We start from the raw sequence: 16,966 nt of genomic DNA on the forward strand, positions 1-16,966 counted from the left end.
TAAAATTAAAATCAATGTCAAGCAGTAGGACAGGTAAGCACTTAGTTGTGTGAAGGACAAACAGTGTATTGTTTAAACTCTATACATCTATGGTAATTTTTAACTCCACAATGTAAAATCTCATTGCAAACATTTAATTAAGCCTGCTATACCTTAGAAGGAAGTGATTATTATGTATGTTCTACATAGACAGAGAAGCGAAACAAATTACTTAAGGTCTCCCTGCAAAGAAGTGCTGTGGCTGGCAATACAACCCAAAAGTTCAGAATCTGGTGGACTGTTTCATTTTCCCTGCAGTGGAAGAACATGCCTTGAGCACTGTTAATTATGTTCACAGCCTTGCATTAGCTCAATCTAATAGTGAGGACTGTAAAGGAATTCAAATAACAATTGTCTGTTGTACTTCTGGCAAACCTGCCAGTCTGAAAACATCAGGATGCTTCACTCGTTATCAAACAGCTGTATCCCAAAACATCTATAGATCAGGAGGCAATACATTATTTTCTGTTAGACAAGGCCACATAAAGATGTCTTTTTCCAAAAACTAAGGACAAGGTACTCTATAAGAGTATAATGTGATTATGTAGCAAACATATATCAACCCATCACATTATAATCAGCCAACATCCCAGCTTTTTCAGCCATTTTTTACAAATTACCTCTCTGTGTATTGGATCTAAATAAAATTGAGAAAGCTGTCTGAAAGAGTAAAGCTTGTCTCACATCAGTGGATGCAATCCACATTCTCAGATTTCCACCTGCAAGCACACAGAGCAGTGGCTGTGATAGCTGCTCTTCTGTGTCAAAATTTCCGCCTCCTACTTACAATACAGGCTCTGGAATATGTATTACCAGAACATATGAAAGCAACAACAGCAGAGCTAGAAAGGAATAGTAAAGGGAACAAAACATATAGGAAGTGTTAACTATTTCTAAAAGCACTGTGAATCATAATGCATTTCCATATGTCACAAAGATATAGCTAAGCCCTTTTTCCAGCACAAACCTTGGGAAAGCAAACCTGCTGACTGTAATTTAGAAGCAGGTTTTTGCAGTCAAGCTTGCTGAAACAGAAAACCAATGCACAACAGCCATGTTTCACAGATTGCATCCTCAGGGTCCTATATAATGAGTGCAGCAGTTCCACCGTGCTTTATGGAACACAGCAATGTCAAAGCCTTGACACAGAGAAATTGATTGCAAGAGGCATGTTCTTCCATCGCTGGAGGAATACAGAACAGTCCTCGCATACAAGAGCAACAGTCCTTGCATAAAACAGTGCCATGTGAAGCCAGCTGCTGTGGGTCACTGAGCAGGCTGCTATGAGGAACAATACTGCACCATTTCCATAGGGCACGCAAGGGACAAAGATTATTCTGAACGCAAGGGAGCTTTCAACGTGGATTTATTACAAAATCTGTTTCAGAGACATGAAGCAGTGAACAAATTTAACACAGGTCACTCATACCCCTAAAGAGAAGTTAATGATATGGACCAACCAGAGGTGCTGGTCTTTGTTTTTTCCTCCCTCCTTCCACTTCCACTTCAAAGGGAAGCCCAGAAGCCCAACACTTCACTACTCTGAAGAGGTCACACCAGGCGCTACGTACATGGCTTATACCTCTTCAAGCCACACAGTCCCAACCTCCTCCTCTCCCACAGCAAGTTGAGTAGATGCCCATCTGAGCAGCTTGTTTTGGTATTGGAGCTTTCCAAAACCAAGCAACAAAGTCCTCAGTTTTCTATACCTGTTGCTGTAACTTACCCAACCCTTGCTGAGATCACAGTGCAGCAGAAATCAATACAGGACCATAGATACTTGCCACTCAGGTACAAAACCCACCATGAAGGGAAAAGAAAACACCAAACAGATACTGAACAAAGACTAAGGGTGTAACTACTGTTACAGTCAGACTCGATCCCTCACTGAAGATGTAATTCAGTATGACACCTTCTAACGCAGCAGCCCTTTCTCCGATTGTTTTCTTAGGAATTTACCTGTGGTCAGATGCTTGCAGCTCTGCTCTCCCGTAGTACATCAAGGCTCCAGGGGTCCAGGTGTGCCTGATGTTAGTTTCAGCATTCAAATCACTGTCTAGAAGATTGATCTCTCCAGCTATGCAGCACAAAATATGATTTAAAACTCACACAAAGCTAGTTTTACTAACAGTTAAAAGCTATTTTATTAGGATGCACATCACAGATCCTAGTAGTGCGAGGTGGGGTTTTTTTGTTCTTGTATATACCATTCATACCCAAGAAATGCTTGTGTCCTAAAATTTACAAGTTAGGGACTATGAACAAAAATACAGAAAGGACAGGGAGTGCCACAGAGACAGCTGATCACTAGAATAAGACACCTGCAAAATGGTTAATCTGAATGTCACCCAATCAATTACCTGTACAATCTGGGATGACCGTCATGTTAGTATTTCTCCTCCTGCCCCATTATTGTGCATAGAAACAGACACTGTACTTGCAAAATACATCACAAGTCTGAATTAATACACAGGGATTGGAGAAATAATATACAAGAGATGGGAGAAAGGAAACCCATGCAAATCCAATCTCCAAATACTTCTTTTGTAATGCATTAAGGTGACAGAAAGTACTCCAAACATTATGCTAGAGTGAGGTATTACATTGCTGTCAATAACGGAAAAGTTTTTAGGTCAATGTTTGGACTATTGGGTAGCTGTCTCTTTATTCTGTAGAGTTGAAAATAAGTTAACAGAGAATATAGTGGTTTTGCCTAACCACTCGCACTGGGGCTACACTTTCTTCTCAGAAGGCAGGTAGTCCTCTAACCTATAGCAGCAAAAAGAAGCAAGACAAAAGAATTAAGAGCCAGAGGCAGAAGAGCTTTGCCACCAGCAGTAAAGGAGAGGAACACTGGTAGCAAACTAATTACAAAAGCTTTGCAGGGCTGGGAAGGTGGGCAAAGAGACAAGGGATCTGTTATATACCCACGTGAGCTAGCACAAGCTCTAAAGAAAGGAGCCTGCCTTGGCTCTTGCAGACCAGCTAGATAGATCCTATGTTCTCTGTGTACTCCATCAGCTAAAGTCCTCCCAGGGGCAAGCCCTGCTATGCAAAATAAGGAATATGTATTGAAAATGCTGAAAGGTTTTCTTTCTGCTAAAACGGAAACAGCAGCTCAAGAGGGCTGTTTTAACTTCCTTATTATATCTCATACAGTTTTTCTTTCCCAGATTATACCTCTACCAATGGTTTAAGCTCCTCATTTTCATTTTTTATTCCTTAAATAAGAGTGAATAACTCTGCAAGACATTGACATGTACCCTCTGATTGCCCTAGTTTTGCTCTGTAGTTGTTACTCATGGTATGACTTGGATTCCAAGCAGAAGTTGCCAGGCATGTGAAAAATCACATCTGCAGGCACAAATCAAATTATTTCTCCTGTGATTACACTTTCAATATGATTTTTTTTCAGATTTTATAAACATTGGGAGATAGATGCAACTGCAGACTGAGAGAATTATGAAAACTGTCCCTGGATATGCAAAGAAATACTCTGTATTTTTTTATTGTAACTTTTGAGTAACAAGTGAAAACAGCCCTTCTGTTGTGCTGGCCACTCATGATCTCAAAGTACTTTATAAGCACTAATGAATGAAATCTCCCCCAATTCCAGAAACCTTCAGAAATATTCCTAAGATTACAAGGCAGAAGAAATTACAGCAAAGTGCTTACACATCTACTGAGGACAACAGTTATAACCATCTAGTTGTTATAACATGGGAACTTTATGTGGACTAATGATTCTGTTGGAAAGCAACAGAAAAATCTCTAGATTGCTACACCTGGATTTTTTTCAGAACCTCAGCGAGCTCTCGGCACCTTTTCAACCTGTAGCCTGAAGCCTTTGTTCACACACTGAAGAAGAAAGGGTTCTCTCTACCTCTGCAAGTTATTCCAGTGAAGCCAAAAGAACATCTGCTTGAGGAAAGCTACTGCGGTTTGACTAAGCCTATGGGACACGCCTAAAGACAGCTCTCAGCCCAGAACTCCCTCCCTCCCTTCCTCACCATTTACTAGATTAAATCCCCTCATGTGGGTTCTGGATGAAATCTAAAACAACTTTCAGATAAAGGAGGAGGAAAGATCCTACGCACCTGTTTTTTCAAAAGGCAGTTTCTTTCTCCACCAAAGCACTCTGTCAGTCCAAGCTGGGGTTCTGCACTTATCACTTGTGTCATAAGCCTCTGAGCCAACATCGTATTTATATGTTGGTCCAAAATTAATAGTCCCTTCATGGAAGTCTTTAAAAATCTGTGAAAAGAAATACCATCTCTTTGATTAAGTTACAGACGAAGTAGGTGCCATTGTGATATATCAACTTCCTTGCACACAAACAACACTCCGATTTTTAAACAAATTACTACATTCACGTACTATGAACAAGGGTCTCAAAATGAAATTTCTTTACGCTCTCAAGGAACTGGACCAAGCCAACATGCAGGTATTCAAGAACATGAGACACAGTGCCTTACTTTTCCACTGGATTTTTGCTGTTGTAGCTGATCAAATTCCAAAAGTGTCTTCCAGTCCTGACGTTTGAGAAAGTAAAAGACTTCCTCATAGGTTAGATCAATGCGATAATTAAAATCACCACACCAAAAGACATAGTCATGTGAGAACATGCTCCGCCCCTAGTTCAGATGTAAAAATACTGTTAGTGTTAGAGCACATTCATGAAAACACCTTTTAGATGCACTGAAATATACAACTCAGTCCCTCTGAATTACTAACTACTGGACCTACTTGTTAAAATCCATCTTGTGCTAAAATAGAATGGTCCCTTCACTGTCTTTTGCATCCTGCTGAGCTGAATTTTGTAAACAAGAGCATCAGACTGCTCCGTGTTTCCTGAAGGTATGTCTAAGCTGTGACACCAGCTTTATAGTCACAATTTGGCTATCATGAATATTAAAAATATATTTTTGTTTCCCTAACACATTTCACAGACACATACATATTCTAAATATAACACAAAATGTGCTTCTGGTACCAAGGCACATTCAGCAACAAAGGTCCTGAGTAACAACAAGCTCCAAATTTGATCTTATTGTGCGCATCACAGTTTTGTAAATGTATTGAAATAAAACATTAATGAAAACTCATTCCAGTTATAAATTTAACATCCTATCCTCTAACTAGTTTTCCCCCCTGCCCAGTTAAGCTATAAACCTCTGAAAGGGAGATTTGTAAATGAAACGTTCCAGAGCTGTGGCCATCACAGCACTAGAGGGCACTCTTTATATGCATTATACACAGCTATTGTATATTTACTCTAGCTATTGTAAATGTAAAGGACGTAAAATAGTTAAGGAGGTATTAGAAGGAAAAACTACTATAAGCACAACTTTATGGCCATTTGGAACAGATATTCTATGCAGGATATTCAGACTGTCAGTATTAGTTCTTACATAAAACAACTGACTGATATGCTGCACGTGCCAAGCCTCTAAACCTTGTGAACAACAGGAAGTTAAAATTTTATGCTTTGCAACCTAAATGTCTTTTTTTTCTGACTAACCAGAATACACAAACTGGTCTGTTCCCTCCCTGGTTTAGGACCTCTCCAGAGAGGCCTGAGAAAGAAAGCATTGCAGCAATTAAAGCAACCAACATTAAGGGAAGCGGAGGAGCACTGCTACCAAACCCATGGGTTATCTACTGGCCTGAGGAGAAAAGTGTGAAATAAAACACTAGGGTGGTTGATTTGACATGGTTTAGGGGAAAAGTTACTCATGCCGACCAATAGTGCCTACTTGCCACACTCAGAAAAGTCAGCAGTTCCTTGATAGCGGCACATTCACAAGAACAAAATGAAGGGGACAGAAAGTACCGTATCAGTGACCAAGAAGTGATACATCATACCTGAGTGCGAGCAGCTAAAGCACTGACGTACTGAGTGGAACGGATGGTCTTTCAGGAACCCTTACTATCTACTGCCAGCCAGAACTATTAATATATCATACTCTCCAGCTCTAACCAGTCACCTAGATCTTATCCATGAGGCCTTACAGATTTGTCAGTTAAGCTGCACTATTCTGAGAGAGGGACTTAAAATTGCTCAAAGGCGAGGACTTTTCAAGCACTGCGACAACTGTATTTTTTGAGAGATGTAGTACTTTTGTAAAGCAAGTGCTATATCGAGTGGTATCAGGTCTCCTGTGAAACATGCTGCTTTTTTTTTTTTAAGTTTTCTTTACCATTTCCTTTTATGTCCATTCTCATGGCACTGAAATGACTTCTTAACCTGTTATCAAAGAGAGCCTGAGACCAGCTTTCATAACGTAAAGATACGGTCTTTATCTCCAATGTTTTTAGGAAACATACACCTACGCTTACCATTGGGAAGCTGAGTTTCTGTGTGATTTCTTTATAATCTTCATTCCTCTCTTTCACCTGGGTCTGCCCAGCAGTTAAGTGACTGCATATAAAGCAGAAACTGGTACTATAGAACTGAAAACGAATGCTCACTGCTCCTTTATTTCCAGCTTTTCCTCCCATTCCTGTCTTCACCGTGTCTATTGCTACATCCCTGTATTTAAAAAAAAAAAACAAACCAGAAAGAGAAAAGAGTGAAGAGCTGCCGGGACAAACATTCAATTAACTTTGACCACAACATGAAGGAAAATCCAGTTTACAATGCCATGTTTTCTCCCCTCCAGAAAGCTTGCTGCTTTTAGGCACATCTTTTCGTTTCTTGATGATGTTCATGTACTTATGTTTCAAATTAAGTATAATACAATAATAATAATATAGAAATAAAACTATATGAAAGTATCTTCCTCCCCTTTTTGTCCCTTCCAAATGGACCAGCAAGACATTATTTCTGAAATATTGGGAATGTCTACAGAATATACTTTGCAAGTTTACTTCTACCACTATCTTTAAAATAGTGACAATAATGAATTTTACTATTCTGTTTCCTTTTACTTTCGAACATATGGGAATCTGTTTTTCAGACAGTTAACAATTTAATTAGTGTTACTATGTGTTGAAACCTGACTTTGCAGTTGGTGCCAGATTTTTCAGTCAATTAAAGAGCACCAGATCATAACCCATAATTTTTTAAATCAGATGCAATAAAATCAGTGATTATTGGATGCAAGTATTTATACCTAGCTCCTAAAATGAGTTCTGTACTGATGACAAATTGCTTAGGGCCTCCACGTTGTTAATTACATAGTATTTCAATGTCATGATTAGCATACACTTTACTACAGAAAGATGACTTGGCAAAGCGGACCACCTGCTCGCAGGGTAATTTCTCCCAGATAGCCAGTCTACTCCGAGAATAAAGCATGCCTGTCTGTCAGACAATAATTGATGAGATCATTGTTGTAACCAACCCCAGCACCATGCATGTCCTTCCCAGTGAGAAAATTTTACTTTCCAGATAGAAGTCAAGCTGATCTGGACAAGAATATTACCGACTTTAAGCAAGGGGCACATGGAAACCCACCAAATCTCATTTGAGTTATTGTCAGGCATTCATGATCTGGATGATGCAAGATCTTAGAGGCTCTCTTTCTTCCCCTCCTTCATTTTCTTACACCACCACCACCACACCACCCCCCATCTCTTTTCTTTCTTTTACCTCTCTCTTTATTTTCCTCTCTTTTCCTGACTGCAGAAAAACACCAGAATACACCCTCAGGGAGGCAAAAGAGGACCATCAATGTTTTCTATGAAAAGATCGGTTTTAAACACTCTGAAATAATCACATTTTCAGTCTTTTCACTCCAAGGAGTTCTCCCTTCCTGCTGCCTGCCTACCAAACGGCTGACTGATATTCATCTGATTTGCATTCGTGGCAAAGGTTATGTTGAGATAACTCACTGCACATTCAGCTTGTATTTCATCAATCATTTCACTGCTGTATAAGCTTCAGCTGCTCTCTCATTTTCTTTCTCTATTCTCTAACTTCTGTCCTAATCTCTTCAATCTCTGTAAAGCGCAAAAGCCTTTTTCTGCACTTCTGATCATTTTTGTTTTCCTTTTCTAGACATGGGAAAGACTATACAAGCATACAGGTTAGGCTTGATTACGCCCACATAACACATAGCAGCACGTTAGCATTAAATGATGAAACTTGGTCACTAAAATCAGACCCTGCCCTTTTTCTCTTGAGTTTCAGAGGGCTACATCCAATTTCTAGCAGTCTGACTGCTGCAACAGAGCCACCGTGCTGCTCTGCTTCTAATTTCCATTTAAACCATGCACTTCCTGCTGGATTACTCAAATTTCTTGTAGGCCAGGTGAAAAGTCAAAAACTGACAGAAATACTTCTCCTCTGGACTGCTTTGTATCAGCAAAAATACGTATTTTTTTAAAAATCATGTTGAAGAAAGATTACTGGGAAGGCAGCAATGCAAGACGGTCAGGGTTACCTGGATTGCATTACTCTGCCTAGCCTACAGCACTTGATATTGCACAAGCTCCGCACTGATCTTCTCAGAAGATGAGATCAGAGGAAAGAAAGAGACAGCTTTTGATATTTTAATCACAAAACCAAGTGGCCAATCAGTGCCCCTAATATGGGGCAAAGGGCACTGTTTGGATCACTCTAGATATTAGTCAGACATTATAGATGCCCAAAGACAGTTTTGATTAATTATTCATTTCCTATCCATTTACACTTAAACTGCACAATTCTTGCCCACGACAAAGGCATTTTAATGCAGATATCCCTGTGGCTTCCTAATATTCTAGGGGCAGGGGAAGCGGAGTTTGGTCAGTCTCCAGAGACGCTGGTGTTAGTAAACTGAGGACATGCAGCTCCGCGCCCTCCTGACTAGGCACATAGTTCTGGTTCTTGTAACTTCTGGAAGAGGCAGACACTTAATGGGTCCTTATAGCTCTCACTTCTATAAAACGTCAGGAGGCAAAATCAGGTCTCTTTCCCCAATCCCCTTTTCCACCACTCTTTTCAGGTCTGGAACTAGCCCTTTCTCCATACAGAAACACTAAGGAGAGGGTTAGAAGGTAAAACTTGCCCTTCAGGCAGAGGAAGGCACTTGCCTTCACTTGCTGCTTCAAACACTCGTGGACTTAGTAGCTCAGGTCATTCCTTTTCCAGAAAGACAGCACTCAAACAAGGTGCTGCAGCCTGACTGGCCACCTGAAGCATACCCAGCTGAACTGGAGGAAGATATTCGGGCTACCTGGCCACCTTTGAGCTACCCAGGAGGATGGTCTCCAGACTACTGCTGCCTGGAACCGTGTCTCCCCCACGCTGAGCTGAGACCAGAATTCAGATTTGCATGATTCCCACCAAGCTGAAAAAACCACTCCCACCCTCTCTGTCCACACTCCAACAGCAGATGTTACTGAAGACACACGGATTTTTTTGTTTTGGGTTGGGTTTTTTTACCTGATAAAGGGGACATGATATGGTCGTACAAAGATGAAAAGACAAACACCAACAAGCTGTGCTGATGTCAGCTGAATGTAGCGATGAGTCCTGGAAATAGCTTTTTGAAGCTGCTCTCCCCACATTTTTCTGTTTGTTGTACTGGAACAAACATAAAATCATTTAATGGAATAAAAAAACCCCACATACAGTCAATAAAATGAACAGATTAACTATGCCGTAGGTTTACAGACATCCCATTAGGCTGTAGAACTGGAAGTGCTGTAGGATGCATGGCAGAGACAGATAATACCTTGTGAGCCAGCCCACGTTAGCAGGGTCAGGTTGTGAGCCCAGGCACAGCGCCCAAGTACAGTTACCCTGCTTCTGGACACGAGAGGGATTTTGTCTACTATGCATAGACGGATCCATGCTCACATTACTTTTGATACCCCCATTCACTGTGGATACCTGGAAGCTGACTGTAGTAATCATAATCGTAAGAACAAAAATCCATGTCAGTCTCATGACTTGTAAGATTCCTTGTGCTCACAGTGAAGAGGAGATCATCTCTGGATCTTCTCTCACTGGGAGGACTGGCTACCCACAGCTGTTGGCTGTTCTTAGCTGAAAGTTTGCGGATGGGTGTATATATACCTTTGCTTCTGCAGACCTAGCTTTTTCTTATCTCCAGTCAACTAATACATGCAGATATACTGCCAGCCCAGCAGCCATACCAAGCACTGCTGTAACTTGTCATTCCCAAAACAGACAACTGGTCAGCCTGATGAATCAGCAATGGGAATATTATCTTCAGGGTTCCACCCTGACTCAGATTCAAACGGACCAGCATACACAACAGCCTACATGCTAAGCTGTAGAAAGTTTTGCCTTAAACTCCTTCTTTAGCCATAATTTGAACAAATGCAATTAACCACAGAGATATTTCATTTATTTTAGAATTCCCACATGAATGCCAATTATGTTTGTAATCACTGAGATTTTCCAGTATCAGACAGGGGGTTAAGGACAAGCGATTAAATCAATGTCAACCATCAGAATTCTTCTCTGTCAACATAAAGACTACGGAGACTGAAAAAACACACTGTATTCTACTGTACAGAAGTTCACAGAGAAAGAGCACTTTCAACACCATCCCAGTGCCATTTGTTAATGGGCAAACATATTTCCAGCTATGATTACAAGCAACAGACTTGGGTGGAAATATTCTATACATTTGACCATAAAAAAGAACAGCTCTGAAGGCTTTTGTTTGCCTGGTTCTTTTGGGGGAGAGGTTGCTCTTTTTCAGTTGGTTTTTTTTCTGTTTGTTTTGAGATGTGGGGTTTTTTGTTATTCTTGTGTTGTTTTTTTTACCTACCTGGCATTCACAATATTCCCTGCACTTAATTCAACCATCTCTTCAAATCCCACTGCAAATATGTCAGGAGGGCAGTTCTCATCATCTGTTGGCAAGAGAAAAGTCATACAGGAATTACTATTTTGTTGTTTCTTCTAACGATTTATATTCTCATTTCCGGCAGAGATCATTCCTGTAGTTCTATCTTGTGTATACCCTGCCAGGCTATACATATTCATAGCTCCTTTAATCTAATCTCACAAAACAACCCCTGCAGTTCCTCTGAAATTTTTTTCCTAATTTTCTTCCATCAGTTGGTCTCCATCTCACTTGCAGGAAGCGGTTCAGAACAGAGCATTATATTGTAGCAATGTTAGGATGAGAAAATATTCAGTGTTCTCTCTCCCTCACCCCACTGATCACTAAAGCCACAACATCTCACTACCCACCATCTTTCACCCACTTGTCATTTCACCCAGCATGCTTTTCCTTTTCGACACTGATCCCTGTGTAACTGAACTTACTGTCTACACACCAGTGTGTCACTTCCATCTCAATGACTTTAGTAAATTTATCTACCAGTTTACAGAACCCTTTGAAGTTTCTTCTTATCTTCTTTCTTCCAAGTCCTTCTTAGACCACCCACACTTAAGGTTAGGTTAGGTCATTCTAGAGCACAGTGACCCTCCCTTCCCTGGCGCAGACCTGTGGATATTACCCTGGTAAAACACCAAAGATCAAAACTTGGGGAACTACAGGCCAGTCAGTTTCACCTTTGTGCCCCGCAAGATCATGGAGCAGATCCTCCTGGAAACTGTGCTAAGGCACACAGAAGATAAGGAGGTGACTGGTGACAGCCCACATGGCTTCACTAAGAGCAAAATTGTGCCCGACAAATTTGGTGGCCTTCTACAATGGGGTTACAGCATTGGTGGATGAGGGAAAAGCAATTGATGTCATCTACCTGGACTTGTGCAAAGCATTTGACACTGTCCCACACACCATCTTTGTCTCTAAACTGGAGAGACACGGATTTGACAGATGGACCACTCAGCGAATAAGGAATTAGCTGGATGGTTGCACTCAAAAGAGCTGCCATCAATGGCTCAGTGTCTAAGTGGAGACCAGTGACAAGTGGCATTCCTCAAGGGTCAGTATTGGGACCAGCACTGTTTAACATCTTTGTCGCCAACATGGACACTGGGATTGAGTTCACCCTCAGCCTCAGCGAGTTTGCCAACAACACCAGGCTGCGTGGTGTGGTTGACATGCTGGAGGGCAGGGATGCCATCCAGAGGGACCTTGGCAGGCTTGAGAGGTGGGCCCATGCAAACCTCATGAAGTTCAACAAGGCCAAGTGTAAGGCCATGCACATGGGCCAAGACAATCCCAAGCACAAATACAGGCTGGGCAGAGAATGTATTGAGAGCAGCCATGAGGAGAAAGACTCCTGGGGTGTTGGTTGATGAGAAGTTCAACACAACCCAGCAATATGTGCTTGCAGCTCAGAGAGCCAATCTTTGTACCCTGGGCTGCATCAAAAGAAGCCTGACCAGCAGGTCAAGGGAGTCTGCTCTCATGAGACCCCACCTGGAGTACTGCATTCAACGCTGGGGCTCCCAGCATAAGGACATGGAAGTGTTGGAGCAAGTTCAGAGGATAGCCATGAAGATGGTCAGAGGGCTGGAGCATCTCTCCTGTGAAGACAGGCTGAAAGAGTTGAGGTTGTTCAGCCTGGAGAAGAGAAGGCTCCAGGGGAGACCTTATAGCAGCCTGCCAGTGCCTAAAGGGGGCTTATAAGACAGATGGGAACACAGACTTTTTAGTAGAGCCTGTAGCAATAGGACAAGAGGTAATGGGGTTTAAACTGAAAAAAGGGTAGATTTAGATTAGATATAAGGAAGAAATCCTTTACTGCGAGGGTGGTGAGGCACTGGAACAGGTTGCCCACAGAAGCTGTGGATGTCCCATCCCTGGAAGTGTCCAAGGCCAGGCTGGATGGAGCTTTGAGCAATCTTGCGTAGTGGAAGATGTCCCTGCCCATGGCAGCAGGGTTTGGAACTAGATGATCTTTAAGGTCCCTTCCAACCCAAACCATCCCATGATTCTATGATATGATGAATAGTGTGAAGCATATCTATTGACCCATTAGGTCTGTCTGTTGCCTAAAGGTTTCTGGTTTGTTTTGGTTTTTTTTTTAAACTGTCATACAGTCAAGGTAACAGTAACTTCATTCAGTATGAAGACTTAAATAGTAGACAACCATAGGAATATAAATCAGATCTGCCTTAGAAAATAAGAACAGAAAGAAAAGTAAAATATGCAGAAACTCTTTGTAGACACAAAGGTGAAACTAACACACGGCAGCTAGCCTCCTTTACTGGCTTAACCTGACAGGCACTGTCACGTGTATTTTCCATTAATAATTTTGGACATTTGTCTTTGAACACTTACCCATTTGTATGGGCACTGCACTGACACTGACCATGCAAATGTCTGTGTTGAATGGGCAGAGCTAGGGTATACTACGATGTCATTTAGCTCTCTTCCAGAAGCTGCTTAGACCTATCACGTTAAGGTTGCCTGTACCATGTAGTTCTGCTCCTCCAGTTCTCTCAGGGGAAGGTCTGGCAAGGCTAGCACATGACAGGCTCTCAACAAATTTTATTATCATGGGCACAGTAATGTGCTAACACATCTAACCTGTTTCTGAAACAGACTGGACCAATCACCCACCTGAGCTGCTCACAGTACAGTGATATGCACCCTAATCACCTATCCGTGCACTCAAGCACTAAGGGTTCAAACAAGACTTTACCAGTAGCCAAGGACTTGAGGAATTAACTCCTGAGCTTCAAGGTCAGGCACAGGACTATCCCTGTGATGCCTGCAGAAAGCTAAATGTTCCACTGTAACAACAAATGCACAGGTTTTGCCATACTTTTGCAACCACTCAATTTTTAAATGACAGAACATTCACTTTTCATTTTCCTTAATAAAATCTGTAAATCAATTACAATACCTGACCTTGTTCTGTAAATAAGAAATTCAGCAGCAGTCAATTTAAGCAAGCCACAAGCACAAAAGCTTTCTATACTGGTTAAAAAAACAAGGAAATTGCCTTCAACAAAATAGTTTTTTTCATCTGAATGTTTTGACAGTAACATTTCCAGACAATCTCAAGAGTCCAGATTGTACAAATATGTTTTGCTCCAGATGAAGACCCAGGAGACATTCTGAGGGCACCTAAGCATGTAGCTCCCACTCACAAAGAAGAAGAATAGAAATATGGAAGAAGAAAATTAAATATGGGACACAGAATAGGCAGATACATACCACGATGGCATGTAAGAGACCTCTGATTCTGACCTGCTGAAGGTTCCGAACAGTCACATGGTATAGACTCAGGAGTTGCTCTGAGCGTCAGGAGCCCCACACACAACATTCCACTGCTGCAGGGAGGCAGTATAAATCTACGTGGAGCCAAATACACCTCTAGAACTGACAGAAAATGCCCTCCAAGATGCCTTTGAAAGGAACAGCTGGTGAAATCTTGTGTCCCAAGTCACTGTCTCTAGAGATGCCAGAAAATACTGCTTACACATTTTGACTGTGAAGTCTTACCCTGAAATTCAGAAACTCCAGAGAGCTTGGGAGAATCCAGCAGCCAATCTGTCAGCTCACTGGTACCAAGGATGTTGCTTCGGAACTGCTTCCCCCCATTCACGTTCCAGGTCCCCATGGCAACACGAACACGCTTGAAGCTTGTGAATTCAAACTGACGCTCTGACATGGCCTTTAAAATACTTGGAGTTACTGACGGAAGAGGAGAGAGAGAAAGAGGGTAAGTAAAAGAAGAATGTGCTGTAAAAGGAAGACAGAAAGCATACAGACAGCAGCAACACAGTCACTGTGAAACAATGACATTACCCTAGCAGCAACACCACAAAACCTAAGGAATAACTCCAGCAGCAATGGCAATAACTACAAGATAACTGGGGCTGGTGTCAGCAATTTCTCTTCCAGAACCCAGGCACTCTTTGAAAGCTTGAGAAGGGCCGGTCACTCACTGGCAGCATACATTTTCCTGCACTTCTTCAAGTAATAAGCAAACAAATTCTTTTTCCTCCCTTAATCTTTTCAGTTTAGCCTACAGCAATGTTGTGGTTTAACCCCAGCTAGCAACTAAGCACCACACGGCTGCTCACTCACTCCCTTGTTCCAGTGGGATGGGGGAGAGGACTGGAAGAGCAAAAGTGAGAAAACCTGTGGGCTAAGACAAAGACAGTTTAATACGACAGAAAAGGAAGAAAATACTAATAATACTAGTAATTAATTAGAATATACAAAACAAGTGATGCACAATGCAATTGTTCACTACTTGCCCGCCGATGCCTAGCCAATTTCCAAGCAGCAACCCCTGGCCAGCTTTACCCCCAGTTTATGTACTGAGCATGACATCATATGGCATGGAATATCCTTTTGGCCAGTTTGCATCAGCTGTTCTGGCTGTGTCCCCTCCCAGCTTCTTGTGCCCCTCCAGCCTCCTTACTGGCAGGGCATGAGAAGCTGAAAAGTCCTTGACTTAGTATATACTAACACTACTTAGCAACAACTAAAAACATCAGTGTATTACCAACTTTATTCATGCTAAGGCCGAAGCACAGCACTGCATCACCTACTAGGAAGAAAATTAATACTATCCCAGTTGAGACCAGGACAAGTGATCACGTCACAAGTTATGACTTACACTGACACCTTAAGAAGTTTAGAGTGTGGAGGGAAAGGCAGAGAGCAGCACGGAGTTTTACATTATTCCAGATCTAGCACGGTTGTGGCTCTCTAGCCTGGTCAGATCTCCTCGCAGGAAACTTCTTATTTTTGATGAGTATAGAAAATTAGCAGTGTGGTTTTTTTGTGAGCAGCTGAAGTAACCTTAACCTTTAACTACCCGATTTGCATTGGCAGTCAGGCACAGAGAAACTGTATTTTCCTTGGGGTCCACATCAGGGAACGGGTCCAGGATTGAAGTGGCACTGAATGGTTTGAGTCTATCCTACTAAAATCTGGTAGTTCTCTGGAGCAAACTGACTACCTGGTACCGTTTGTGGGTTCAATTAGTCTATATTTTGAACACAAGTATCTTCTCAGAGACAGCTAAGTTGGTTTACTTTAGATGGGTGCAAACAAATATGTATATATTGTGGATTATCAGGGTCCTGGAGTAAAGCAAGGAATGAACCAACATGACAGAAATGTGCCTTTAAAGAACCAAATGGATAAAATCATGTGCAAACTGCAGGCCAAAAATAAGTATGTAAAAAGTCTGAGATTAAGAGACTTCCTCAAACTCATACAGGACCAGACTGGCAATATAACCCTAAAATCTCTCCCTCTGGTCCGACTCCTCTAAACTGTCAGAAGAGATCACCATAAAAAAAGCAGACAAACATATTCAGTTCCAAAACAAAATATGAAAAATAAGCACAGTGGAATTAAAACACACAGAGTTGTTATATGGTCACTTCAAGGCAGTGTTTTAAACAATAGATTTGTGCAAAAGTAGCTTATTTATTGATTTTTTTTCAAAAGGGTGCAATTGCTTACATCTGACAGGTAAAAGAAGACACAAAAGTGAAGGATTCATACTGGCCTTACCCAGCAGTGCAGTGTGGTCCATAAGCATCTTGCCTTTGTCTGCATATTCCTCACTGAAGAAGTCACCCATGAGCAGCAACTTGATGGCTTCCTGCTTTACTGCATCAAAGAAATTTGACTGAATGGTGCGAGACACAGAGCGGGCACCATCCTTGAACTTCCCAACCTGTATCAGACAGGAATCATCAGTGCAAGTGACACTGATGAGTAAGTCAGACATCTTTCTTTACTTGTGAATAAACAGTTTTGCCATTTTTCTTTACCTTGTGCTTCCCCTCAAGGGCACGACTGCCAGTAAATACTCTGCTCAGATTATGACCGTTGAGAGTCCACATCACTTTGTAGGATTCCACAAAGCGCTCAATTATAGATTTAGAGTTCAACCCAAGGCTCTCTAATTGAGCAAGCAGGATCTGGATTAGGTGCAGAAGGAGAAAAAAACAACACTGTTCTTCAATGTGTTTTTGCTTTTTATCCTCAATTTAAGTATTCCAGCCAGCATCATTCTGTATCATAAAGCTGGCAAGATAGATTTGTATAAGTGAGGCTTAAGCCCTCTT

The 16,966-nt window shown here is 41.6% G+C and overlaps 1 protein-coding gene across 3 annotated transcripts in view; it reads right to left on the reverse strand.

The window, feature by feature from the left end:
- The window catches only part of SYNJ2 (synaptojanin 2), a 72,236-nt gene that overhangs the window by 12,777 nt on the left and 42,493 nt on the right, over positions 1-16,966 (reverse strand). For all 3 annotated transcript variants that reach the window (XM_055810775.1, XM_055810774.1, XM_027796795.2), the window contains 9 exons: positions 16,670-16,819; positions 16,407-16,572; positions 14,373-14,564; positions 10,770-10,854; positions 9,410-9,550; positions 6,379-6,571; positions 4,515-4,673; positions 4,137-4,293; positions 1,999-2,116 (listed from right to left, as the gene is read on the reverse strand). In XM_055810775.1, coding sequence (XP_055666750.1) covers positions 1,999-2,116; positions 4,137-4,293; positions 4,515-4,673; positions 6,379-6,571; positions 9,410-9,550; positions 10,770-10,854; positions 14,373-14,564; positions 16,407-16,572; positions 16,670-16,819 — 1,361 coding nt within the window. The remainder of the gene's footprint in view (positions 1-1,998; positions 2,117-4,136; positions 4,294-4,514; positions 4,674-6,378; positions 6,572-9,409; positions 9,551-10,769; positions 10,855-14,372; positions 14,565-16,406; positions 16,573-16,669; positions 16,820-16,966) is intronic.

The sequence above is a fragment of the Falco peregrinus genome, chromosome 7 (genome assembly GCF_023634155.1).
Source record: "Falco peregrinus isolate bFalPer1 chromosome 7, bFalPer1.pri, whole genome shotgun sequence".
Lineage (NCBI taxonomy): Eukaryota > Metazoa > Chordata > Aves > Falconiformes > Falconidae > Falco > Falco peregrinus.